The sequence below is a fragment of the Heteronotia binoei genome, chromosome 8, assembly GCF_032191835.1.
Source record: "Heteronotia binoei isolate CCM8104 ecotype False Entrance Well chromosome 8, APGP_CSIRO_Hbin_v1, whole genome shotgun sequence".
NCBI classification, from domain to species: Eukaryota; Metazoa; Chordata; class Lepidosauria; order Squamata; family Gekkonidae; genus Heteronotia; species Heteronotia binoei.
The window spans coordinates 99,284,079-99,310,861 of record NC_083230.1 but is presented as its reverse complement, the minus strand read 5'-3'; the positions used below and the strand labels follow the sequence as shown (position 1 = coordinate 99,310,861).

Genomic DNA, 26,783 nt, shown 5'->3' with positions numbered 1-26,783 from the left:
GGATAGAGACCACACTGTTGCAGGAAGGATGATGTTAAGCCTTCCCTCATGCCATTTCCCCAATGTTAAAACAGCTCCGCAGAGCTATGATTTGCTCCAGAATGAAGACATGTGCATTTATCCAAATGGAGCAAACACCAGATCTGTAGGACTCTCTCAGTCTGGAAAAATAACATGGTGGGAGAAAGGCTTAAACCTCCTTCTCCCCTGCAGTCTTGATCTGAATTAGAGTCCTATGTGTTTTATGTTTTAAAGCAATAACATATAATAAAATAGGGGGGGACCCATAAAAATGCTTGCATTTTCCATACTTGGAACTACCAACATTTTGTCTGCTTTAACCCCATAGATCCTAGATATCTCAAGGGCTGCCTCCTCTATGTCTAGTTGTGGGCCCTGAGATCCTTGGGGGATCCTCTTCTTACAGTATCATCTGGGCAATATCAAAACATCAAAGGAAGATGAGAAAGCATTTCAAGTGGAAGCTCCCAGGTAGTGGAAAATCCTCCCCTTTGGCAGCATACATTATGGAGCCTGGCTTTAGTCAAGAATCCGGGCTTTGAGTGTTCAGAGATAAGGCTTCCCGCTCTTTCAAAGTGTAGCTAACAGGTACATGACTACTCCTGAGCATGACAAAGTTCACAGGTGTCATAGTCAATTCACAATGACTCAAGACATAGCAAGTACAACTTCACAATGGTTATGACACCAAAAAAGTCACCCATCAAACAAACAGACTTCCTCTTGGTTTTATCGGCAATCATCAGTGCCAAGTCTCAATGTTCTCACTTTGCGCTGGTTAATTATTCTTTGCAGAATTGACATTGGTGGCCTTGGAACATTGCCACAGACATTCAGACTTAACCAAACCCGTACATTCAACCTGTCTGTGCTCTGGTGCCCTCATGTAGTGAGTGTGTGTTCGTGTGGTGGAGGAGAAATCTTTTATGCTTCTTCTTTTACTCCTCCAGGATTGGAAACAATGCCCACCCTCCATATCTGCCCCAGTTCCCAACTTTTCATTGACAAGCGCTAATCCTTGTGATTTCCCCCTTTGGAAAAACTGGGAGTCAAGATTCTGTGCTTAAATAACGAACTTCTGCATGCGCAAAATATCCACAGCACAGCAAGTACTTCATTCCCTTTACTCTCAAAATAATTCAATACAGTGTTGCTGGGAAAATATAATCCATTTATTCACTAGCAGGCTGATTAAGGCTTGGTGTATTAGACACCACAGCAAGTGAGAATCTCAGGAAATGTTTTGACCATGCATGCAACTGCACAGACAAAAAGCAAAGTAATGAACTTTATGTGATTTTGTGACCATTTTGAGAGGTTTATTGTTACTATTATTCTAGTTATTGAAAGACTGAGGAAAAGAAGAAAATAGCCAACACACAGCAATGCTGAAAAAGGACAGCAAACACTCATCATTTCTCCCCTGCAGCAATGTTACTAGGGTTGCTACTCTCCAAGTGGTGCCTGGAGATCTCCAGCTTTTACAAATGATCTCCAGCTAGCAGAGATCAGTTCCTCCGGAGAAAATGGCTGCTTTAAAGGGTGGACTCTATGGCATTGTACCATGCTGAGGTCCCCCCCCTCCCCAAACCCCAGGAATTTTCTAACACAATCCTGGCAACCCTAGTTGCCAATCATATTTTGCACCATTTTTCATCATGTAATTTTAACTCTTTGTAAAATAATGTGGACACCCCCCTCTCTAGCACTAAAACTCTTACAAGATTTTATTTTAAAAATAATATTCATACATAAAAACTATCTCCCTGAAACAAGGGCTCCTGCCCTCTGCCTATCACACATTTCTTTACTGCCAATTGGTCATAGTTAGGTTTGCCAACCTCTAAGTGGCACTTGAAGAGCTCCCACTATTCCAATTGATCTCCAAACTACCAAGCTCAGTTCCCACAGAGAAAATGACTGCTCTGGAGGGTGGAGTCCCTGCAGAGGCCCCTCCTCTCCCCAAACCATGCCCTCCCCAGGCTCTACTCCCCTCCCCCAAATCTCTAGGTATTTTTCAAACTGGAGCTGGCAACTCTAGGGCTGACAGAACTGAAGGATCCTGTGGAGAGTTTATATTTGCTATTTTTTCATTAATTAGTCAGATAAGTCTTTAACAATACACAATTTTGACACCTGACCAAGGCCTATGGTTGTCAGATTCATCTAAGTTCTGCAGGGCTTGCAAAGCACAACTCTTCGATTTAGCTTTTCCTTAGTTGGGTCTGTTTATATAGGCTGCTTTTTAGTTCTATTTATATTATGTTTTCAATTGATGTCTGTTAATATTTTAGCTGTTGTTAGCCACTTCAAGATCACTTGGCAGCACAAGGTGACATATGAATATAATAATGATGTTGATGATGACAGGCGGCCAGAAATTAAGTTTTTGAAATGGATACTTAAAGGCTTCTGCCTGCCTCTTTAACAGCAGCCAAGTAATCTTTTCCTTTTCCACAGAGATAAGTAACGGGAAAGGTTTCGTCTGTGTGTCAGATTGTTATAAGGGCACAGGACGAAGGCCTTTAGAACATGTGTTTTCATAACACACATAAAGAAGCTATTGAACTCCATTACTTTGACCTTTGTATCTCAAGGATGTTGCTGGACAACAACTGCCAGATACAGTCACCCTCCACACACATGACTTGTGTACAGCCTGAAAGAAAACATTTGTTTGGGCTATGGGAAGTTCAAAACCACATTATATCCTCTTTTTACCTCAGGCATCCTGTGGCATTGTAGAAAATGTCAGGGTCAGGCACAATGCTTGATTTGGGATAGTCTCTTTCCGGCCAGCCTGAGTGAGGGATGAGAACAATTTCGGTCAAAGGCTGTAGGGCCTCTTGGATCAACAAGTTCTTCAGCTGGTCATTGGAGGACAGGTTCCATAACAAACCTTGAAAGAATAAAGAAATCAGAATGACAATACTGTCTCTGGGTTTTCAGGGTTGTATCCAATAATCAGTGAAATGATTAACCATCAACCATGAACCCAACAGTGAAATCCTAAAGAGAGTCACATGTTTCTAAGTCCACTGAAGTTAAATGTGTTTCATTGGGGTTAACTCTGTTTCCGATGGCTCTGTTAATTCCATATTCCATTTCTTTCTTTCTTCTCCAATCAAGATATGGGACAAAGCATATTTTGTTCTTAAAACTCCACCTTTTTTGTGGAAGGAGTTCTGTGATTATTTAGCAAACAGAAAAATAATAGCTGTAGCTTTCCTCATGACAGCATCACAAGGCTGCCAGACTCTGAATCCCCTGCCTTTTCAACTGGCATTTCCAACCACTTGTTCAGAGCAGCAATGGGAGCTCAATAAAGCATTCCAAATGGTTAAAAAAAAAAAAAGCAATGGGAGAAAAACTGAATGAAAAACCAGTTGGCAGATGCTAGAATGACGTCACTTCTAGGTAAACCTTGAAGTGATGTCATGCCTCTCTAGGACATGGTTGAAACTATGGTAAAAAAACCCATACAGTTTTCAGCAATTCTTAGCTGGACTGGTGTTTTTCCTTGGAAATGATGTTAGTCCTCTCTAGGAATCTCCAGAAACTCTACAGGTTTCTGCAGTGTTATATAATTTTCAAAGTGAAATTGAAAGTGGTATCATGCTGCTCCAGAGTTTCCTAGAACCCTAGAACAATGTGACACTACTTCCAGGTTTGTCTTGGAAATGATGCCATGCCATTGAACTATGACACCCTTCCATGTCTCCGCCACCGCCCCCCCCCGCCCGTTTCTGCCAAGTTCAGCTACTGTATTAGCAACATGGAAAAGTCTTCATATGTTAAATTTCTGTTACACAAATATCCAAGGTAAGGATATTTTTATCTTTGATCTTTTGTACTATCTATTCTTCACACCATGTAATATTTCTGGGCAGGGTTTTTTTTATAGCAGGAACTCCTTTCATATTAGGCCACACCTCCTTGATGTACCAATCCTCCAAGAGTTTACAGGGCTCTTAGTACAGGGCCTACTGTAAGCACCAAGAGTATTGGCTACATCAGGGGTGTATGGCTTAGGGCTGCCAAGTTCCTGGGCCGGGCAGGATTTCCTCTGCCCCTGAGGTTCCCAATCCACTGACCTGCATTGGGTTGGTGGGGGGGATCCTCCCCCAACATCACTAGCGTGATGACATCACTCGCAGTGTGCTGGCTACTCTAGGAACTTTCAGGTAAACTCTATGGTTTCCCTGAATACTCTAGCAGTTTGGGAGGAAAAACTCTATGGTACCTATTGGCTGTGGGGGATTTGGCAACCCTAGTGTGGCCTAATATGCAAAGGAGTTCCTGCTACAAATAAAGCCCTATTTCAGGGTCTACAGGTAAAAGACCATTGAGCAGAGGAATGGCTTAACATCACTTCAATGTGAAGAGCAACTAAAACATCTTGTGCAGCAATTTCTAAGGCCTGGTGTAGAGGTATGGTTGCCAGACTGCAGCACCAAAACCCTGAGAGGAGAAGTGGGAGGGGGCTTAGCATACTGGCACGCTTATATCACTTTCCATAAAACTGGAAGTGGCATAGGGATGCTCTAGCTGTTCACAAAAACTCTATGGTTCTACTATGGAGTTTTATGAAAAGTTAGAGTCCCTCATATAATTTAGAGAACTGTGAAAGTTAAAAAATCAAGAGATTAAATACAGTGTTTTAATTTGTTTTTTTGGGAAGGAGATTTTGTACCATTTGGCATATCACATCCACAGTGGCCCTGCCTTACAAAGAGAACTATTGTTTCCACAGTCTACTGCTGTGAATTCCAAAACACATCCTTAGTTCAAAACAGAAGGCATTTAAATCTTGGCACAAAATGTCTTCTGGCCCTTGGCTCATAGATACCTTGGCTCATAGATAACCATCTTTTCATAATATGTAGATACAGTAGCTGCATTGTCATGTAACTGAAGGTATTGGTGGAAAGAATGATGTTTATAATTTTGGCATTACTGCCTCACCTGAATAGCCAAATTATAAATGGAAAAGGAATATCTTTGCAAAGAAAAGGAAGAAGAATGTGCCCATCTAGCCAAGCCACAGAATTTCAGGGCAGGGCATGAGAAAATGAGATTTAAATTGCTACTGAATCATAAACCTCTTCTAGCAGTCATTATTAACTTAAATAATAAATATGTGTGAGGTAGCCAACAATTTTTCTAGCAGATCTCCTATATCTTTTAAAAAGCCACCTGAGATGTAGAAATTTAACAGGTGAGCCACTTGATTTGTCACATTATTTCCATGCAATTTCTGCACACATCAATAGCTGTTTAAAGGCATGCAAGGTGCTAGGGAAGAACTTGGTAAACTTAAAGAAGTATGGTTAACCATTGACATGTAGAAAACTACTATGGAGAAACTAGAGTAAGATGGGATCTAAACTTGATAATGGTGAGTTCAGCTATTCCATCAGGCCAAATTTGGCCAGAGCATAGCGAAATGGTCAATGTGTCTAAAATCTTACCTCTGCTATAAATTCACTGAGTTGCCGTACTATAGTTGATAACTTTTCATGGTGGTTTTACAACCTTTGCCTTGAACACTTCTTGCTATACTAAAAGATATATGGTGAAGCTTTTTAAAGCACACGTGCACACACAGAGAGATACTATTACCAGCTAGGGTTGCCAGCAGGCTGGAGAAAAAAAAATGTCCTGGCCCTTTTATGGAATCATAGACTTGGAAGGTACCTCCAGGGTCATCTAGTCCAATCCTCTGCACAGTGCAGTAACTTCACAAATACCTTAAATGTACAGCTGAAAATTTCTTGGCATGGAGATGGATAACATCACCTGGTAAAGAATACCCCAATAAATCTCTGCTAAAGGGACCATGCTGCTGATAAGAGACCCAGTGGTAGTCACTGGTGGAAAAGTGGGCAACCCTACTAACAGAAGGTGTCTCAGGTGCTTTGAACACCTTAAATAATGCTAGCAGTTAGGGGTGCCAACCTCCAGTTGGAACCTGGGGATTCCCTGGAATTCTAGCTCATTTTCAGACTACAGAGATCAGTCCCCCTGGAGAAAATTGATTATTTGGGAGGTGGACTCCATGGCATTGTATCCTCCTGAGGTCCTTGTTCTTCCCAGGCTCCATCCCCAAATCTCCAGGAATTTCCCAACCTGGATCTTGCAAATCTACTCCTCCATTCCCTGCTGGTAGTCAGAAAGGACCTGGCAATCCCTTCTGTCATTACATAAAAAGGTCAACTGGATTAGACCATCACCTTTATTTTGCAGGCCTGTCTCCTGTTAATTCCCACAGGTTCATGAATTAAAGACCACTTCGACTGAAAGATCCTAGGAGAACTGGACGTGTGGACACAGTTCTGTTTTCACATGCATTATTTTCAGAGTAACAGACCGCTGGGACTTTGCCTGCAGAAAGAATGTTCTTCTATCACTCAGATACATGTTGTAGGAGACAAAAGGTTAGGCACTCCCTGAAGGCTTGGCTGAATCACCTTCGAAAGCTTGTTTTGGCTGCCTTTGTCTTGCTATGTTCTGTCACTACAGAGCTTCCTATGTCATAAAGGAAAACTTTAGTTCCTCTCAGCTCTGGCATTCTTATTGTATGAGCTCCTCTCCAAGTGCTTCTCATGCCCCCGTGGAAAGCATTTGCTGCTAGTGGAGTGGAAAACTCACCCAGTTCTTACAAAGCAAGCTACAAATGTATGACCCTCAATAAAACCACACAGGCTCCATCAAGATATCCAAGAGAAAGATACTTTCGCCTTTTTTATATTTGAAAACAACTGTCCTTGGGCTGTACAATTGTTCTTTTCCTTTAAAAAAGTCAAAATTCTGTGACATAAAGGCTACCAAAATCAGTTATACCCAATGAATTGGCAAGCATTTGCATATCCTGTAGAATTTATTCCTCTGCCAGTTGTGAGGAAGAGCTACAGGGAGCACTGAAACACCAATTCTTGACCACCAGATATCCTGCACTGCTGCCCCCTCCGTTACCCAAGCCAACCCAAAATGTGTAATTTCTGCACCCTTGACAGCCACTCCCAACAGCATCAGTGTCCAGGAGAGGTAGAAAAAGACACGATGTCTGTATTTTGCTTGCTGCAAGGCTCTTAAGAGTTACTGGATCTCCAACTGCAGTCTGGCAACTTGTTTCAGTTGCCAGATTGCTAGGGTTGCTAGCTCTAGGGGGTGGAGCCTGAAGAGGGCAGGGGTTTCAGGAGGAGAGGGATCTCAGAGGCGTATAATGTCACAGACTCCACCTTCCAAAGCAGCCATTTTCTTCAGGGGAACTGATTGATCTCTGTAACCTGGAGACCAACTATAATTCTGGCAGATCTCCCGCCACCACCTGGAGACTGGCAACAATACAGACTGTCAATCAGAGACATTGCATTTGTCTTAAAGGGACTATGAGAGTTGATACCATTGCTACTTCTCTTTCCCTGATCCTGACCCACTCCCTTGCTTAGCCTTCTTGCCCATCTGTGTGGGGGCAGAATTAGAGAAGACTTAGAACATCTAACAAGAAATGGAACACAGTGGACTTGATTGCATGAAGCTGACTTGTGCCGAGTCAGATTACTGCTCAGAATTGTCTGCTCTGACTGGCAGCAGTCTGTCACAGTTTCAGGCCAAGGTCTTGCAAAGCACAGCCTCTCTGTTCCTTTTCACTGAAAATGCCATGTATTGAACTTAGAACCTTCTGTGTGCAAAGCAGATGCTGTACGAGCGAGCTGCAATCCCATCCATAATTCTTTATTACCTCTTCATACAATCAGTAACTAAAATAGACATCCTGTAACTCAAGCGTTGGGAGTGGACCTTTGGTTTACTCATGTGAAGCAGATGGCAAGGCACCCACAACTCTTCTGTGGGGTTACCTATGCTTCATGGGATGTTATTTACCAGGTGATGTTACTGAGCTCAAGGGCTTTTTTTGCAGCAGGACCTCCTTTGCATATTAGGCCACACATCCCTGATGTAGCCAATCCTCCAAGAGCTTACGGCAGACCCTGAACTAAGAGCCCTGTAAGCTCTTGGAGGACTGGCTACATCAGGGGTGTGTGGCCTAATATGTGAAGGAGTTCCTGCTACAAAAAAACCCCTGCTTTAACTCCATGCCATGAAAGGCTTCAGCTGCCCATTTCCAAACAGTGGCTGTGATCACACACACTAAATAATGCACTTTCAACCCACTTTAAATGCACTTTCCAACTGGATTTTGCCAGTTCACACAGTCAAATCCAGTTGGAAAGTGCATTGAAAGTGCATTATTTAATGTGTGTGATCACAGCTAGTAAGTCTTTATTAAAGGAATGCAATATTTTTCTCCAGGCCTGGTGGCAACCTTAATCTTCTAACCCATGCCCTGCTTCATCCTTCATCTGGTATAACAAACAGTTTTCCAGCTGTGCCTTGCCTTCAAATTCAGTGAGACATTTGAAGGCCCACACCCAGCCATGTGGCAACCCTATGGGTTCCCTTGCACAATCGTTCCTGTTTGCACCTTTAAGGGGTCTGCAAACAGAAGGAAAGCTGCTCTACATGGCAGAGGACAGGATTTCCCTTTCTCCATGTCCAGCAGGCCAATCAGGGGATGAAACAAGTTATCAGACTGTAAAGAGTCTGTTGATAAGATCCCAGGCCCTCAGCTTGCATCACTTTGATACCAGGGAAGTAATCACAATAGTAAGCATGAGACAGATTGATTGTCCCTGCTGGGTAGGTTCTCAGGCCAGTGATGAAAAACAGACAGGATAACCCTGGGATAAACCATCCTTGGCATCTTGATAAGGGAAACAAAACCTCAGCACTTCAAAACCCTGGGTGGCCAGTTCTGCACATAGGACTGCAATGGAAATCTAACCCAGACCTATTTCTGTCAGGAAAAGCAAATTTCTGCAGACAGCTTGTAAGGTTTTAATTCCATTTTTTTAAAAAACAATTTTCTAGCCTGTAGAGTGGCCTACCAGGTACTAAAGAGAAGCCCTCCCTCCCACTCACTTTAATTTTGGCATCATTAAAGAAAAACCCAAGTACCAAGAATGCCAGATAGGAGCTTCTCAGAGCAGTTATATCTGACTCTGCCGGCCCCCAGCATTCCTGAACGGTGACATATTTGCTATGCTCTCTGTAGAGGTGTTACCAGACGGTAATGTTATCAACCTCTGAAAGAGAGTTTTCCCCCTAGCTGCCTAATTTACAGAGATAAGGTTGGAGTGGGGCTGTCAGCATTCTGGGCAGTAGGAGATTCTGACTTGAGCTTCTTCAGAGCTAAACTCATTCTCTTTGTTTGTCATCATTGCACCAAAATGCCATCCTATTATATACTCATGGGCAGGGCTTTTTTTGTAGCAGGAACTCCTTCGCATATTAGGCCACACACCCCTGATGTAGCCAATTCTCCTGGAGCTACAGTAGGCCCTGCAGTAAGAGCCTTTAAGCTCTTAGAGGATTGGCTAAATCAGGAGGGCGTGACCTAATATGCAAAGGAATTCCTGCTACAAAAAAAGCGCTGCTCATAGGATAGTTTATTGCATTTTCTACAATATATGGTTTTGAAATTATAGGTTGTTGCTTATACAATGATGCCATTGGTTGAGATTCAGAAGAAACTTCTCCAAAACCTGGTAACCCTCATGCAAGGTTGTACAGAAAAAATGAAGTTTGTACCTTATGCAGAATTTTGTATCCCTATCCTAACTTTAAAAAAATAATAGAATCATAGAGTTGGAAGGGACTCCAAGGTCATCCAGTCCAACTACCTGCACAATGCAGGACATTCACAATACCTACCCCCACACTCCCCCAATAACCCCTGCTCCACTCGTAGTAGATGGCAAACAAACAAACAAACAAAACACCCTCTAGAATCCCTGGCCAAATTGGCCTGGAGAAAAATTGCTGCCTGACCTCAAAGTGGTGAACAGCATTTCCTTGGGTGTGTAAGAAAGTGCCATGAGAACCAATACAATAACATATATAATAATTGAATTGGGTTCAGCCAATGTTTTCACTCTGTCACCCACTTTTCCTCTATGCTACAGCCTCTGTCCCACATGTCTTCTAGCCATGCAGGTACCATAGATCTTTGGGTAGTCAAATGGGATCCCCTCCCTTCCCTTTTCATTGGGAGAAAAAATGGCTGGATCCAAACCTTTGCACCCCCATAATGTTAAGATTTCTCCTTTAAAAAAAAGTTTCCTCTTTTTTTCAAAAATCAAGCAGGACTGAATGGCAGATCACTTTCTGGATTATACCATTTGAGGCTGAAGGTGGTGGCTATGTATTGAATGCTCACCCATAAAACGCTGGTTGCCTATGAAAAATGCACCATGTTGGGCAGCAGGCTAGCATTCTCTCTGGCATGCAAATTTCTTATTCCCCTGCCAAGGAAGAACTTCCCATATGCCTGAAGAATGAGGTGGTGTGGTGCAAGAACAGCTCTGACACTTTAGTCTGCTTATTATATAAACTGGCCCTCCATCTTGAAAGTAGTTTGAATTATGACCTTTATCTGTTTGCCTCCACTTTACCCTCCGCTGCTGAACAAACTCTGTGATCTACTTCATGGGAATTTAATGAGAAATATTCCTCTATTTGATTTTTTATTAAAAATGAATTATTAATTTTGTCACCCTGGAATTATAAAATATTTCTCAAGCAATGCCTGCCCTTCCACATTCTTTAGGAATATAAACCATTCTTCAAATGACTCTGACCTATACAATGTTGTACTATATCTTGCGCTAGAAAAGAAACACAGGTAGAGAATATACAAACTAGTGGAGGAGAGAAATGGAACAATGTGGCATTTTTTTTTTACTGAAACAACAGCTGTCTAATGGTAGCTCCATCCTCTGAAGCAGCCTATACAAGTCCCACATTCTCTGTCAAGTCTGCAGACATTTCCAAATCCAGAACTTCTTCCTGAACTCCCTTCTGAATTTATGTTTGTAACAAAAGAACCAATTACGTCAATTGATTAGAACATTCTAGTACAGTTGTCTCTGGTGTTTTGGCAGCGACCAGAGAAGAAACTGAACCAGATTTGAACCAGATAAAAATATGTCAAAGCAGAAAACAGAAGAACTTATATGATCACAGTCCACAGAATGGCTGGATTTGTTTTGATATCATAGTAGTTCTTGACAGGCAAAAGTCTGCCTTCCACTGGCTTAACTGCTCTGATGTCATAAAGGGCAAATCTGTCTTGGGCTAAGTAGATCAAGATGGGTAGCCGTGTTAGTCTGTCTGTGGCAGAAGAAAAGAGAAAGAGATCAGTAGCACCTTAAAGACTAACAACATTTGTGGCAGGGTATGAGTTTTGTGAATCACTGCTTACTTCTTTAGATCTGACTGTGACTCACACGCAGAGCTGTGACTGATGAAAACTCATCCATCTCCCACAAATTTTCTTGGGCTGAGTAGGTGAATGCTAAGGTGAACAGTAAAACTGGCATTCTAAAGTTTGTGAGCAACTTCTGTTCAATCATCAGCCTGATTTTAAACACATTATCATGGGAATGGTTGTTTTACATGGATGTTCTGTTCAAGCAGGTATAGCTGAACCATAAGCTGAATAAGTACAACTGAAACTCCATGGGCTTTCAAATGGCATTTGTTGAGTACAAGTCCATTGAGTGGTTTTGGAGCTTTTCCAATGAAAGAGACAACATGTGCTGCACATGGTATGGAAGGATGACCTCTTAATGCAAAAATGTTGGAGAATGACCTAAATAAGCACAGCACTGTGTCGAGCATTTTAAAAAAATCTCTGAAGAAAGAAGTACATCAATTTTTTTAAGTACCTGTAATTTGCTTTTTAGTCTCCACATCTCCTGTTTGCCGCAATAACCTCAGTAGGATTGAGATCCCTTTCTGCTCTGACACTTCCAATTTGTTGTCATTGTCTTCATATACCAGATTCCTCAAAGCACCACAGGCTGCCCTTTGAACTTCCACATTTTGCACACTCAGAACTTCAAGGAGTTTGGGAATACCTTGCAGCAAATAGACCTGTTGAGGAAACACAGGCAGGTGTGTTAAACAAAGCAAAACATTCTACAAAGGTAGCAAATATGGAAGCATCAGGTAAGCCTACTGAGGAGCCTGATGTCTGAAAGTCAGTAGAAATGACAGTTGTTAAGCCACAACTGTTAAATTTTGATATGAAAATGTTTAAACTCAAGGGATTATCAACATGTAGGTCCAAGTCAGTCTCCTGAAATAGGCGAAGTGTGCAGTTCAGTTTAGAAAACATCAAAAGGAGAAATAAGGAGGAATAAGGAGGAACTAGTACAACTAGTACAAGCTCTTGGCATGTACCGTACCACTCTTCTGAGCAGAGTCTGAAGGCTTCTCCAGACTAACAGAACTTCCTCCAATTTACATAGTTCATCACTAAACTGTATGGCAGTCCATCAATGGATTGTATTCAGGAGTTACAAACTCATTCTGGTTTTTTTGTGACAAGAACAAACCCGCCTTATTCCTAGACTTGTGCTCATTTCCCTCTCTTCAAGAACATGGAGTAAAAGTGGAATTTTAGGAAATGTCCACTCTAACTGCATTTACTGCAACAGGGGACATTTTAATTAAATTCGGTGTCTTCCTTATCTGAAAACTGGGATTCACAGTGAAGTCTGTTGTGTCAGCACATATGAGAGGAAGTGACCCGTAAGATCTGTTGATCCCAAACCATTTGAGCTTTTAACTGTGAGTACCCATGCTTTGAATTGGACCTAGAAGTCAATTGGTAGTCAGTGAAGTTGATATAGAATATGCTCCATTCTTCCACTTGTAATGACCTGACAGCTACATTTTGGACCACATGAAGTTTCTGGAAGGTCTTCAAAAGGAGTCCCACATAGAATGTATTGCTATTATCCAATCTGGATCAAGTTACTAGAACATGAATGTCAGTAAACAAAAAAATATTCTTGTCTTATTAACCAGCTGGAGTTGAAAAGGCTACAAAATTCTTTTAAAAACTCAGCCTTGTAAGATTGAACAAATGTTTAAAGCCCAAAAAGTCACTGTCAAACGTGAGCACTGCAGCACAATGAATGTGAATGGCTGAAGCCTATCCTTCCACAGTGTGATCATCCTAAATGTCTTTACTAATATGGTTGTTTGCAGCACTGATATAACAACACTGCAAAAACATTTTTTTTAAAAATTGGGAGTCTGTAGTGGTCAGGGCTTTTTTTGTAGCAGGAACTCCTTTGCATATTAGGCCACACCCCCGGATGTAGCCAATCCTCCAAGAATATACAGGGCTCTTAGTGCAGGGCCTACTGTAAGCTCCAGGAAGATTAGCTACATTGGGGGTGTGTGGTCTAATATGCAAAGGAGTTCTGGCTACTAAAAAAGCCCTGGTAATGGTGTTGATTTGTTTATTTCTCTCCATGGCATGACTGAGCTGAGGCTACAAGTCTAGTTTGCATCAAGTTATAAACAAACCAGGATTGGATAGTGGAACAATGCTTTTTTTTTTTAAAAAAAATAAGCATTGTAAGTCCAGGAAAATTTGTCCCAGAAGCCAACCAGTTTTGACAAATGGCACACTGTGCTTTGAAACTAGTTTTGAGTCCAGGAGCACCTTAGAGACCAACAAGAATTGTAGAATTTTGGGTGTATGAGCTTTTAAAAAGTCTATGGCCCAGGGCTGTAGCCAGGATTTTAAAACTTGGGGGGCTTTCTAAAATGTCAGGGGGCACCCTTTTCTCAACCACTGTGGGGATTACTGCTTCTCAGAAGCTTTCTGAGGTAGGGGCAAAAGCTGGAGGCTCTGAAAGTGGCCAAGTTGAGGCAGCCAACCCTAAAACTTTGGCACCAAGAAGGGAATGAACCTTGTGTGCAAGCAGGGGTGTTTCCTTCCACCTCCCTCTCCCCCATCCCGGCACTTTGCAGCCAGCAGCTTCATCTGTCCCCCCTCTCCCTGGCCATTCCATGCGGCTTCCTCTACCTTCCATCTCCTCTGCCTGCTGCTTTTGCTGCTGTAGTGCACTGTATCCTGCTCAGCTCTCCTGGGTCTGGCTGATGATGCTTTGCCGGCTCAGCCATGGCAAAAGGAAAAAAGAGGGCTGCACCCTAGAGGGCCCCCTGGAAGTCAGGGGCTCCCAACCTGGAAAGTTGGGGGCAGTGCCCCCACAGCTATGGGCCTGAAATGGTCCCTTCATCTGGCAAAGGGAGCTTTTGCTCTCACAGGCTCAGACCACCCAAAAAACATCTTACTGGTTTCTGAGGTGCTACTGGACACTAGCAGTTATACTACAGACCAACACAGCTACCCTCTGAAAATCTGCATTCCAAGTACCTTTTTAAAAAAAGCAAACTGTTTGGAGGTAAAGGAAGTCACAATAAGAGATGCTTTAAAGCAGACTTATATAATGGAATGCTGATTTCCTAGTGGACAGACCTATCCTTGTATAACCAGAGGGCATGCATAAAAACATGGAAATGTGATCTCTCCCCTAGCAGCAGTGAGGAGTTTTGAGAAAGAATTAAGAATTTAACCGGCAGGTGCTGAGAAAAGGAAAGGCAAAATGCAACAAAGACGTCTCTTACCCTTCCAGTGTTCGAGAGGCACACTGAGAATGCCAACTTCTGCTTTCACTCAAATATTCTGCTTACTTATTTCCCTCTCCTTTCATATCCTTAGGTTCTGGCAGAATGACCCACAGATTTACCTCTCCTATTCCAGAGAACTGAAGCACACTAAGAATGTTCTCAGATATTCTCTGCTTTGTCCAAAGTCTATGCACTGTCTGAAGTATGTCAGCTTCATCACGCACAAATAGTTTTAGACTGTTAGCCACCCTGAGTCCGCTTGCGGAGAGGGCGGGATATAAAATAATAATAACAATAATAAATCAGCATCTGAACCATCCAAAACCTGGTTTCACAAGCTCTGTAAGTAATCAGAATACAGTATGCCAGAGCTTTGTGTGCTGTCTGAACCAAGTGACAGAGACTGAACTTCTAAAGACCTTGGGATGGAGTTCCAGACACACAGCACATGTCAGGGTAAATCAGCATATGAACCATCCCAAACCTGGTTTCACAAGCTAAATATAGATACAGTATGCCAGAGTTTTGTGTGTTGTCTGAACCAAGTGACAGAAGCAGACAGATGGGAAGGATATAAACAAACCTTTAAAGGGGTCCCTTTAAAGGGCTGGCTTAGGGTCGCCAACTCAAGTTGGGGATGCGGCTTGGGAAAGGCAGAGAACTCAGCAGAGAAGTGATGCCATACAAAGCTGCCATTTTTTCCCAGGCAAACTGATCTCTGTAGTGCAGAAATCAGTTATAACTCCATGAAAACTCCAGTCCTCATTAGAAGGCTGACAACCCCAGCTGACTTTGAAGGCTGGTTTCAGGTCAGAAGAGATAAAATCTACTATCCTGCATAATCTGGCTTGTTTTTGAGTTCTAGCAGTGATAGGTAGAAGCCCTTTATAACGGCAGATGGCTTAAGCGAATCCCTGGGTGAATATTGAAAAATGTGTTTGGTGAATCAGACCTTTACTTAGACACAAGACAGAGTGGGTGGCAGAATGCAGCAGAACTTTTTCAAATTAGGACAAAGTGTTCCCAGCTAAGGTGCTGATAAAGAAAGGGACAAGAATTGGTTTGGGAGAGCTTATTTTGAGAACGTTCAACAGATCACTATGGTCAGTGCCCCCCCCCCCCCCAAACAACATTATCGGCTCAGATATGAAAATATCTTATGCTCCTTTATGTTCTGTTGATACTGTTGTCTAAATAATTTTAGGCCCTTACATAAACAGGAATGTTTTATCACAGCTACTGGTGCACTAAATATAGAACTGGGACAGACACAACTGTGGGACTTGGAAGTGTCTCAGAGGTCTAAATGTCTCCAACAAGGATGTATTCTTTGATCTAGGAACACCATGAAATTCCATGTTTGGGGAGGAGCTCCACTCCCAACAATCTTGGATCTGGTTGCATCTCCGCTCCTATTAAGGCACAGGGCAGGAGAGAAAAACACTTGGGGTATCATTCATCCCCTTAATAAAGGTAAAGGTAGTCCCCTGTGCAAGCACCAGTCGTTTCCAACTCTGGGGTGACGTTACTTTCACCATGTTTTCCTGGCAGACTTTTTACAGGGTGGTTTGCCATTGCCTTCCCCAGTCATCTATACTTTCCCCTCAGCAAGCTGGGTACTCTTTTTACCAACCTCGGAAGGATGGAAGGCTACCTGGAGTCGGCTACCTGAACCCAGGTTCTGCGGGGATCAAACTCAGGTCATGAGCAGGGAGCTCAGACTGCAGTACTGCAGCTTTACTACTCTGCGCCACGGGGCTCTTCATTCCCTTAATAGCTGAACATTATTGTACCAAGAAAAGGGTTCCTCAATGTGCCCACTTAGCATTCTAGAAAGAGGGTGTATGTATGAAGTTAAGCTGTATGTACGCCAGAAAATATTTTTAAGCTATATGTTCATTTGAAAAGGCATCCTGCCTGAAAGCTTATGCCTGAAATGTTGAAGAGTTAACATAAGAGTTGTGCTTGGCCTCATTCCTTGAGGTTGTGTGGTTGGCTCTACCTCTTGTGGCAGCCATTCTGTGGCTGTGTCAGAATTTCAAAGGTGTCTGCAGGCTGAAAAAAGGTGTGGGGCCCCTGACCAAGAATCTGCTTTATCAGATATCTGTTTCATGGACATATGTATCTGCTAGGGTTGCCAGGTGCAACTCAAGAAATATCTGGGGACTTTGGCAGTGGAGACAGGAGACTTTGGGAGTGGAGCCAGGTGACATTGGGGGTGGAGCCAAGAACAAGGTTGTGACAAGCATGACTGAACTCCAAGGGAGTTTTGGCCAACACATTTAAAGGGACCGCACACCTTTTAAATGCCTTTCCTCCTTTAGAAATAATGAAGGATAGGGGCACCTTCTTTTGGGGTTCATAGAATTGGAGCCCCTGGTCCAATCTTTTTGAAACATGGAGGGTCTTTTGAAGAGAGGCATCAGATACTATGCTGAACATTTTGTGCCTCTACCTCAAAAACACCCCCCCCCGAGCCCCAGATACCAGTGGATCAATTCTCCATTATTCTCTTTAAAAATCAGTCTCCAGAGGGAATAATGCCCAGCAGACATCCCCCTCCCCACTTTCTGATGACCCTGAAGTGGGGGGAGGGCTTGCAAACCAGGGGATCCCCTGCCCCCACCTGGGGATTGGCAACCCTAGTATCTGCTTTATATTGACCATTCATCCTTCTAGCTCAGTCTAGTTTTCTAGTCTGCCTGGTAGAGGCTCTCCTGGATCTCAGGAACTGCAGTATCTTTCCTATGACCTGGTACTCATGATCAGTCATTTGAGGACTGAAACTGAGACCTCCTGTATACAAAGCAGGTGCTCTAACACTAAGCTACAACTTCTCCCTCAGTCTTGTCTACTGTTCATGCATAAGATGTGACAGGTCCTGGCTTAGATGCTATTTTTTTTAAAGCATCTCCATTTGAGAAGCACAAAGGCTAGTGAACCAGAAAGGCAGCTGCTCTGTAAGTAATCAGAATACAGCATCTCATTGTTCCCTTTCTCTCTGTCTTACCCAAGCCTTTTAATTGTTGGGCTGCTTAGAGTGAGGCTCTTTTGGAGAGAGCTTGTGCATATCGCTTCTCTATTTTTCTTTCCCACTCACATTTAAAATTAACATTTTCTTAGCTGTGTTTTCCTGGAGAAGGTGTAGATACCCAGTTCTTCCAGTCTCTGATGTCACAAATAACTATCTGATTGTTATTCTACCATTCCTCCAAGGACCTCATTGGTTCCTTCTACCATCCTTCATTATATCCTCACAACAACCCTTTGGGGTGGGTTAGGTTGTGATAGTTGATGGCCCAAGTGAACTTTATTCCTTTATTAAGTCTAACTTTTCCCCTGGGATTCAATGTTGATTACACCAAGTGTGTCAACAGAATCAACAGGATGCAACATTCAATAAACAATGCAGTAGGATTAGGGTTGTATAACAAAGAAGAAGTCTAAAGACACAATTGAAGGAAAGCATAAGTATTGACATGACAGATTAAATAATGCAAAATTATGTAGCAGGATCCTACTTACAGCAAGCTATACACAGTAATCTAGACTGCTGTCCCTAATAATTTGTTCAAGTAACTTGACTAATCATTTTGTACAGTACAACTCTATTGATTTTATATATTACATGTGATTTTGATTAAAGCAAGTAAGACATGGTACCAGCAATTTATGAAGAAAGACAGCACATTCTCTTATGAAAGGCTAGTCAAGGAGGAATCTAGAACTCAGGCTGGTACAATGCCTTGGGCCTTAAATGCAATTCTTTTGCACAGCTTAGAATTCATTCTTTTGAGGAAGGAGAGGAACTATCACAACACTTTGTCCATGGCAGTTCTTATGTGCCAGATGCTGCTTCCAGTTTTACACACGCACACACACACACACACTCACACCACACAAAAGAAAACAGATATCCCCCCTTCCCAGATCGTCATCAGCACACTCATATATACAGCAGGGAAAATCCTTTGTGAAAATTTACAAGACCGACTTCAGTGATTGAACTTCACAAAACTTATTTCATTTTCATCCAGTTCTTCCAAGGAACTCATGGCATTTTAATACTATGCAACATATTAGAGTAGAGATCTCTAAGAAACCTTTAAGAAATAGATGTATGTTTTTTACCCATGCCTGAGAAGAGATCAATGGAGAATGACAACAGACTCTAAATCTATTACTCTCTACAATTAAGAAGCCTAAAGACAGACTCACACAATCAAGGACACATCAGACTCCAATTCTAACATATTCATATCCTTGTGATGCTGTCCCCCCCAAGTTGAACCCTAACGGGTGATACTGTAACAGCAGGGTCAGATGATTCCTCTCAACACTCCATAATTAAGATGGATACATTTACACATCTACTGCCAGTTCTGACATATTTATTTGCCTCACTGTTTCCCCCTGGAATTAGATCTAAACAATTATGACCTTATAAGAGCATAAGACCATAAGAGAAGCCATGTTGGATCAGGCCAACGGCCCATCCAGTCCAACACTCTGTGTCACACAGTGGCAAAAATTTTTATATATACACTCACACTGTGGCTAATATGTTAGAATTGGAGTCTGATGTGTCCTTGATTGTGTGAGTCTGTCTTTAGGCTTCTTAATTGTAGAGAGTAATAGATTTAGAGTCTGTTGTCATGCTCCATTGATCTCCTCTCAGGCATGGGTAAAAAACATACATCTTTTTCTTAAAGGTTTCTTAGAGATCTCTACTCTAATATGTTGCATAGTATTAAAATGCCATGAGTTCCTTGGAAGAACTGGATGAAAATGAAACATAGCTTGTTATTCCTGTTTGCATCTGTTAAAACATTTCATTATACCATATGCTTGTATGCTAATTTGCTGAGCAACTGCTGCCTTATATGTACAGATTGGTAAGTTTCATTCCAATTTGTCTGAGGAAGTGTGCATGTGCACTAAAGCTCACACCCCAAATAAAACTCTGTTGGTCTTAAAGGTGCCATCAGACTCTAACTTTGCTCTCTTGCTTCAGACCAACGCGGCTACCCACCTGGATCTACCCTGTAAGGTAACTTAGATAGAGATATAGCAACCAGTCCAAAGTTAATCGGTTAGTTTCTGGCTCTGAAGAGATCTGAACCCTCCTTTCCCTGGTCCGTATTCAATATTCTGTACCCACCCTCTAGCTCTCTAACCTTAGCAAAAGTGGAGGAATATATAGCCACAGAAAATATAATGTAGAGGTTTATTTTAGCTCACACATTCTCTTATACAGACAACCAAGGCTTTTTTTTTGTAGCAGGAACTCCTTTGCACATTAAGCCACACCCCTCTTATGTAGCCAATCCTCCAAGAGCTTATAGGGCTCTTATTACATCAGGGGTGTGTGGCCTAATATGCAAAGAAGTTCCTCTTACAAAAGAGTCCTGCAACAAGTGAAATAATTCTCATGTAAGAGGATCCCCTGAAAATCCATCAAGGGGTTAATGGTTACTCACTTTCCTCCTGGCCTCTGCTCTCTGGAAGCTCTCGTGCTGTATAAAAATGATAGCTGCGAGGACTCGAGGGGACGAGGCCTGTTCAGTTTTCAGTATATGTACAGCCCTCTCCAGAGTCATCTCCTCTTCTGGACTCCTAGGTGATTAAACACAGGAACTTAGTAAGTCACTTGAGAGCAAAAATGTGCAACTGAGCCCATCTGCTGCCTTGAAGAACAACAGCAGAGTCTCAGGGAGACAAACAGGCTTATCATTCTATGATGTACAGCCCAGTTTATCAGATGCATAATGTGTCAAAACTGGATTGACTAATTTCACACACAAACACACAGGGACAGAGAAAAACAGCGGGGTCAAAAGGGCAACAAAAGGAGATTCAACTGGTCTGGGACTTTGGATTTCTTTCCCATTGGAGTGTTAAATGAGCATACCGTAGCTGGGCAGGTTGAGTTATCACTAACGAGTCCCTCTGGGTCGCTGGTCTTTCCACCTGGAATTTGTTCACTGCTGCCTGTGAAATTGCATGTTCTGCGATTGTGGACCCGATTTGGACTGAGACCAAAGCATGCAAGGGGTGTGTATGCGTGCGTGCACTTCAGCCTTCCCCTTGTGCTGTTTTTCCAACTTGAAATGTCTCTGGGGGTACTCTTTGCTCCAGTGGTGGCTCTCTGTGCACTGGTGGGGTACACTGAGGTTTCTCAAGTAGGGCAAAAAGGTTAAGAAAATGGTATGGGATGGGACAGGGCCTCAAGCCGATCAGGCCTGTGCATGCCTGGGATTAAATTTCCACCACAGAACTCACAAAACACATTTGATCTTACAGATCTGGGGAAGACCAGAGAAAAGCCTGATTTATAGTTAGGTTACCAGCAAGGATTAGGATCAGCGGCATCTGAGGACACGTCCAACAGCAGGAAGCAATGCAACCTTCTTGTTTATTCTAAACTTTATCACTCCTCCCCATTCCATCTTTTAAAAAAAAATTCTTTCTAATCACCATAAGTTTACTGGACGTCTTTTGAACCTGGCTGCTAAACTACCAGTTAATACATCACATGGTAAACGTCTTCTACAAGTAAGCTGTGCACCCGGTTTCTACCTTTTTTAAACCTGAGTTTTTATGTTGTTTAATGGCCCCGTGGCGCAGAGTGGTAAAGCAGCAGTACTCTGATCTGAACTCTCTGCTCATGACCTGAGTTCTATCCCAGCGAAAGCTGGATCAGGTAGCCAGCTCGAGGTTGACTCAGCCTTCCATCCTTCCAAGGTCAGTAAAATGAGAACCCAGCTTGCTGGGGGGAAAGTGTAAAAGACTGGGGAAGGCAATGGAAAACCACCCCGTAAAACGTCTGCCCTAAAAACATTGTGAAAGCAACATCACCCCAGAGTCGGAAACGACTGGTGCTTGCACAGGGGACCTTTCCTTTCCTTCTATGTTGTTTAGCACTCTCTAGTTTGTCCTAAGTGGAAAAGGGATCAGCTCTTTCAAATTCACTGTTTTTTTAAGGCATTCACAAAAACTGTATAAAATATTACAATCTCTCCCACCCTCATTTGTCTCTTTTCACAGCTTTTCTGGATCTGCAGAACTCAGTGGTGAGCACATGGCTAAAATTTCCTGCCACAAAGAAGAGCATAAGAACATGCATAAGTCTGCCAGCTCTGGACTGGAAATACCAGCAGGTTTTGGGGATGAAGCCTGTTGAGGGTGGGGTTAGGGAGAGAAGGGACCTCAGCAGGATACAATGCCATAGAAGTCACCCTCCAAAGCAGCCTTTTCCTCCAGGGAAACTGATCTCTGTCATCTGGAGATCAGCTATAATACCAGGATGTTTCCAGGCCCTGCCTGGAAGTTGGCAACCCTATCATGCAAAACTGGAGAAACGATCTTCAGCCCTGTGTCCATCTATATGAATATTTTTACATGTCTAATCACCATGTTTCTCATTCTTTCTGGTATTTCTAAATGCAAATTGTAGAGGAGCAAGATGGTGGTTGCTGGCCTGGCTTCTAACGTCTGTGCATTCAGCAGAATGTTATAAAGAGCCTCATGGATTTTTTGTTTTTGTTTTGTGCATTGGGTTTTCTGTGCTGCTGATCATGGGGAACTATCCACAGAGTACCCTTTAAGTCCATTGACAGGAACTGGAAGGGTATACTTCGCTTGGTATGGCATTGATTTGACCGTACTGTCCTGCTAGGCAAGGCTACACATGTAGATTATTCTGTTTTAACATTTACATGTTGACAAGGAACTTCCTATCTGTGCAGTTTACATAATCTACTATCTTCCAAGGGCTGAAAATTACTCTTATTCTCACAGTGGCATCTTTTATTTCTGGAATTCCGATGCCATTCCACTAAGTCTAGGGACATGGCTTTTATCTTGCCAGGAATTAAGCTTGCAGCTATTAAGGCATATCAAGGGGGGGGGCTTATTTTTGTTATCATGTGAGAACAAGTCTGTGTATTCTGCTTAGAAAAGCAGCTGCATTGAACGAAGCTGCTGGATTATCCAGGCGATGTCTGCTGAAGCAGACTGAACTCTGTTTAGGACTGCAGTGTTCCTTCCTGAGGCTGCCAATCAGATGCCATGGTGGGCAATAAGGCAGCCACACTGAGTAAAGATTGGCCCCTTGTTCATCAGGCTCATGTGCTCCCCTTGTCCATCTTTCTTCAATTTAAAAAAAAAAACACAAGAAAAGAGATCTGTTTAGACTGACAAAGAACTGCAGAAGGCCATGAACTTGTCTCTGTATAAACAACAGCTTTTGGCTAAGATAAACTAATACTGTGTCACCTATTAAACAAGGTTCTCCAGCTGGCCAGGAATGAGATTTTACATCGAAGCAATCCAGTCATTATTTCTTTGAACCAATTTTTGCTGCACTGTTATAGTATGATACGTTCTGAGTACCTCCACTCACTCACGCACTCACTGTCTGTCCATCCCCCCTCTGTCACATCTATCCATCCATCCATCCATCCATCTATCTATCTATCTATCTATCTATCTATCTATCTATCTATCTATCTATCTATCTATCTATCTATCTATCTATCTATCTATCTATCTATCTATCCATCCATCCATCTATCCATCTATCTATCTATCCATCCATCCATCCATCCATCCATCCATCCATCCATCCATCCATCCATCCATCCATCCATCTTCATCATCATCATCTACCTACCTACCCACCCACCCATCCATCCCCCCCTCCCCTGCCGACTGCAAGTAATGGAACTCCCTGATGGAATGGTGGAAAATGAATTTAAATGCAAAAAATTGATACTTTAGGATCTAGAATCTTTTTTCACTCAAAAAGTAACTAGACTATGGGATTCACAGCCAGTGGATATGGTGAAGGCAGTCAGCACAGATGTGCTTCAAAGAGGATTCAATGGATTCATGGAGGAGAAGTCCATTACTGGCCACTATCCACGATGGCAAGAAAACCTCCACATCCAGAGACCTTACCCCTCTGGATATCAGTTCTAAGAGGCAGTGTTAGGGAAAGGTCTTGGATTGTAAGCCCTGCTGGTTAGCCCTTCAAGGGCAACTGGTTGGCCATTTTGTGAATTAGGATGCTGGAGATGGATCATGGTCTGATCCAGCAAAGGTCTTCCTATGTTTGGGCTTACATGGTGTTCACAGAACAAGGTGCTCATAATGACTATGAATGTTGATAACAGTAGTATGTGGCTAAAACTTACCCTAGTTGAGACCTGCTGGTGGCTACTCTTTCTTGCTCTAGGAGACCACTTCCTCCTGCAGCTGCCATAGCTGCTGTTATTGCCATCCTCTTCCCTCCTGTCTCAGCAGTAGCACTGGTGGTGACGGAAGCTGGTTGAGAGGCCTCCCTTGTATTTTGTGTCTGAAAAGTACTCTGATGCCAGCTTGACCTCATTGACTGTCTGTATTGAGATCCCATTTGGGAAGCCAAGGGTGACCTGACTTGTCCCACAGCAGCATCAGAATTCTGGTAATTCTCTCTATCCAAAAGGTTGGTCATGCTTCGACTGCTCCTGATCTGTTGATACCCTGGCGCTCCTGGGCTGGTAGGGACGCTGTCAACCACCGTGTCATTGACAGGCCCCATATAGAAATGCCTTTGCATGGCATTTCCTCTATTTAAAAGGCTGTAGCTACCATAACCACCAGCCTCAGAGCGAGCATATCTTGGTGGTACAATACCAGGTCGTCTGCTTTCTCCAGGCCTTAGACTTAGAACTCTGTGGTATTGAAGGCCATCCTGCAGATAAGCCAATTTGTTGGGAACATCAGGAGAAACCTCTAATCTCTTCAGGGGCTGTCTCTGAGACCTCTCTTCTATGGACTTGTATGAACTATACTGCATGCTTCGAGGACCCCAGCCATTCTCGTAAGTAACTGGGGAGCTTTTCTGTAAAAACAAAACCAGAAAGAACACCAGTCAACAGGAGGGTCATAGAATGGAGGTAGACTATGAAGAGGAAAACATATCTTGTAATTCAGTTCAATCCTGTGGACAGAAATCAGACAATGCCACCATAGCTATCTTCTTTCTTGCCTATTCATTAACGACCTTCGTACATCCTATGTCAAAACCAAAGAACTCACTACAAGGTGAGATTGTAACTGTTAAACATTGGATGATCCATATAAGCACGCACATCCACATAAACACACACACAGCTGCAGAGGCAACAGCATCTCCACTGATGTAAATTGGAGTCCTAGCGATGGCTGAATATGATGGAATTCCCTTCCCATTGGAGATTCAAAGTCAGAAATCAAACAGAATGTGAGGGGGAAAGAGGGAGAGGTAAATAAAATGTCTTTTAGCTTGTGTTAGCTTTCAGTGGCTCCGTTTGTTTCTTCACTTAGTTTAGTATTACTAAGAATTCTTGTCTACCTTATGCTACAATGTACTGTGACTTGCAATGCAATTAAAACATCCCATTATAAAAAAACAACACTATCCAAATTAAAATATTTATACATAAGTAAACTTGACAGAAATAGAAATGATGAAGAAAAAGAGTTGGTTTTATATCCTGCTCTTCACTACCGAAGGAATCTCAGAGCGGCTTAGGAGCACCTTCTCTTCCTCTACCCACAACAGACACCCTGTAAGGTAGGTGGGACCGAGAGAGTTCTGAGAGAATTGTGACTGACCCAAGGAGACCCAGCTGGCTTCATGTAGAGGAGGAATGGGACTCCCACTCTTAACCACCACACCAAGCTGGCTTACAATGCAAAATATGCAAAAATAAATCTTTGAGGAAGCATAATTCAACCCCCTTGGGCCACTGCAAAAAAGGCCCTGCTCTCCTTCCCTAAATTTCACACATTTTAATGAAAGTATTCTAAAAAGTGCCATGTGGAATATGTGGAAGGATAATGGATGCTTCTTGGATCCCTCCTACATTTCCACAGGTGCAAGGAGGGGGATGATTTTCACTGATTCCCCTCTCCTGCAGGAGAACTCCAATCCCCCCAAGCTCTTCCTGGGGATTCCTTGACCCTTCAGGAGTAGCATTTTGGGATGTGTTTGGGGTTGCTGCAGGAGGGAGGAAAAATCACCCTTCTTTATGTCTGAGGAAATCTAGGTAGGTTTCAAGTCAATATATGCAGCTGAGCGCTCTGAAGCCTAGATCAATCATTGGAACTGAAAGGAAGCTAAAAGGGGACACAGAAGATGCAATACTGGTTAGACACATTCCTAACACCTCAAAGCAGGTGGCTCTTGGTACTAATTCTCAGTGTAGCCTTACAGTAAGTACTAGTTAAGCAGGTTTGCATATCTCTGTGAGTTGGCTGCAGGGTTCTCCCCAAGCATTTGAGTGTCCTAAACAGCGGCTGGAATTCTTATTCTCCTACCATATCAGCCCTTGCTCTAGCACCACCATTTTTTCCTCTGGTCTTTCTGATAGCTGTACCTTTGTACAGTTCCCTTCCCTTTTTCTGATATCAACTGTATTTGCATTCTGCCACTTGAACAAATGAAGGACAGAGGTGGAACTAATGGGCAAAACCCTGCCGGGTTCCATAAAGGCGTGAACGGGGTGATGTGGCTGAAGTCAAGACTATCCAGTCAACCCAGATCAACTTCGTGAATGAGCAGAGGTTTGAAATCCAGCACATCTGATGGGCCAACTGTCCTCTTCCATTTCAACTGGCTTTGCCAGCTCTTAACGATTGTAAATCCCTTATTTATTATATTTTTTTCTCATACTTTCTCCCAGGATTTCAGGAGCCATAGTTGGCATAAATGTTCCTGTTAGGCAGTTAGAGGACAGAGAATGACTAGCCAAGGCCATCCACTGAGATTCATATTGAGGAGGGCTGCCAAACTCCCCCTGCTGCCCAATCCCAAGTAGTTTTGTTAATATAGTTCACATAGTCTTCCTTTGAGAGCCAGTTTGGTGCAGTGGTTAAGTGCATGGACTCTTGTCTGGGAGAACCGGGTTTGATTCCCCACTCCTCCACTTGCAGCTGCTGGAATGGCCTTGGGTCAGCCATAGCTCTGGCAGAGTTGTCCTTGAAAGGGCAGCTTCTGTGAGAGCTCTCTCAGCCCCACCTACTTCACAGGGTGTCTGTTGTGGTGGGGGGGAAGGTAAAGGAGATTGTAAGCCGCTCTGAGATTCTGATTCAGAGAGAAGGGCAGGGTATAAATCTGCAGTCTTCTTCTTCTTTAGTAGTTCTATATTGAAGCTTATCATGCCCCACCAGAAGCACTT

General features: G+C 42.8%; 1 protein-coding gene across 1 annotated transcript in view; it reads right to left on the bottom strand.

Annotated features, from left to right (window-relative positions):
- PKP2 (plakophilin 2) overlaps window positions 1-26,783 on the bottom strand; it is an 82,291-nt gene that overhangs the window by 35,734 nt on the left and 19,774 nt on the right. Inside the window, exons 3-6 of the mRNA XM_060245696.1 lie at window positions 23,775-24,463; window positions 20,058-20,193; window positions 11,814-12,021; window positions 2,743-2,920 (exon numbers count right to left, since the gene is read on the bottom strand). Of these exons, the coding sequence (XP_060101679.1) occupies window positions 2,743-2,920; window positions 11,814-12,021; window positions 20,058-20,193; window positions 23,775-24,463 (1,211 nt within the window). The remainder of the gene's footprint in view (window positions 1-2,742; window positions 2,921-11,813; window positions 12,022-20,057; window positions 20,194-23,774; window positions 24,464-26,783) is intronic.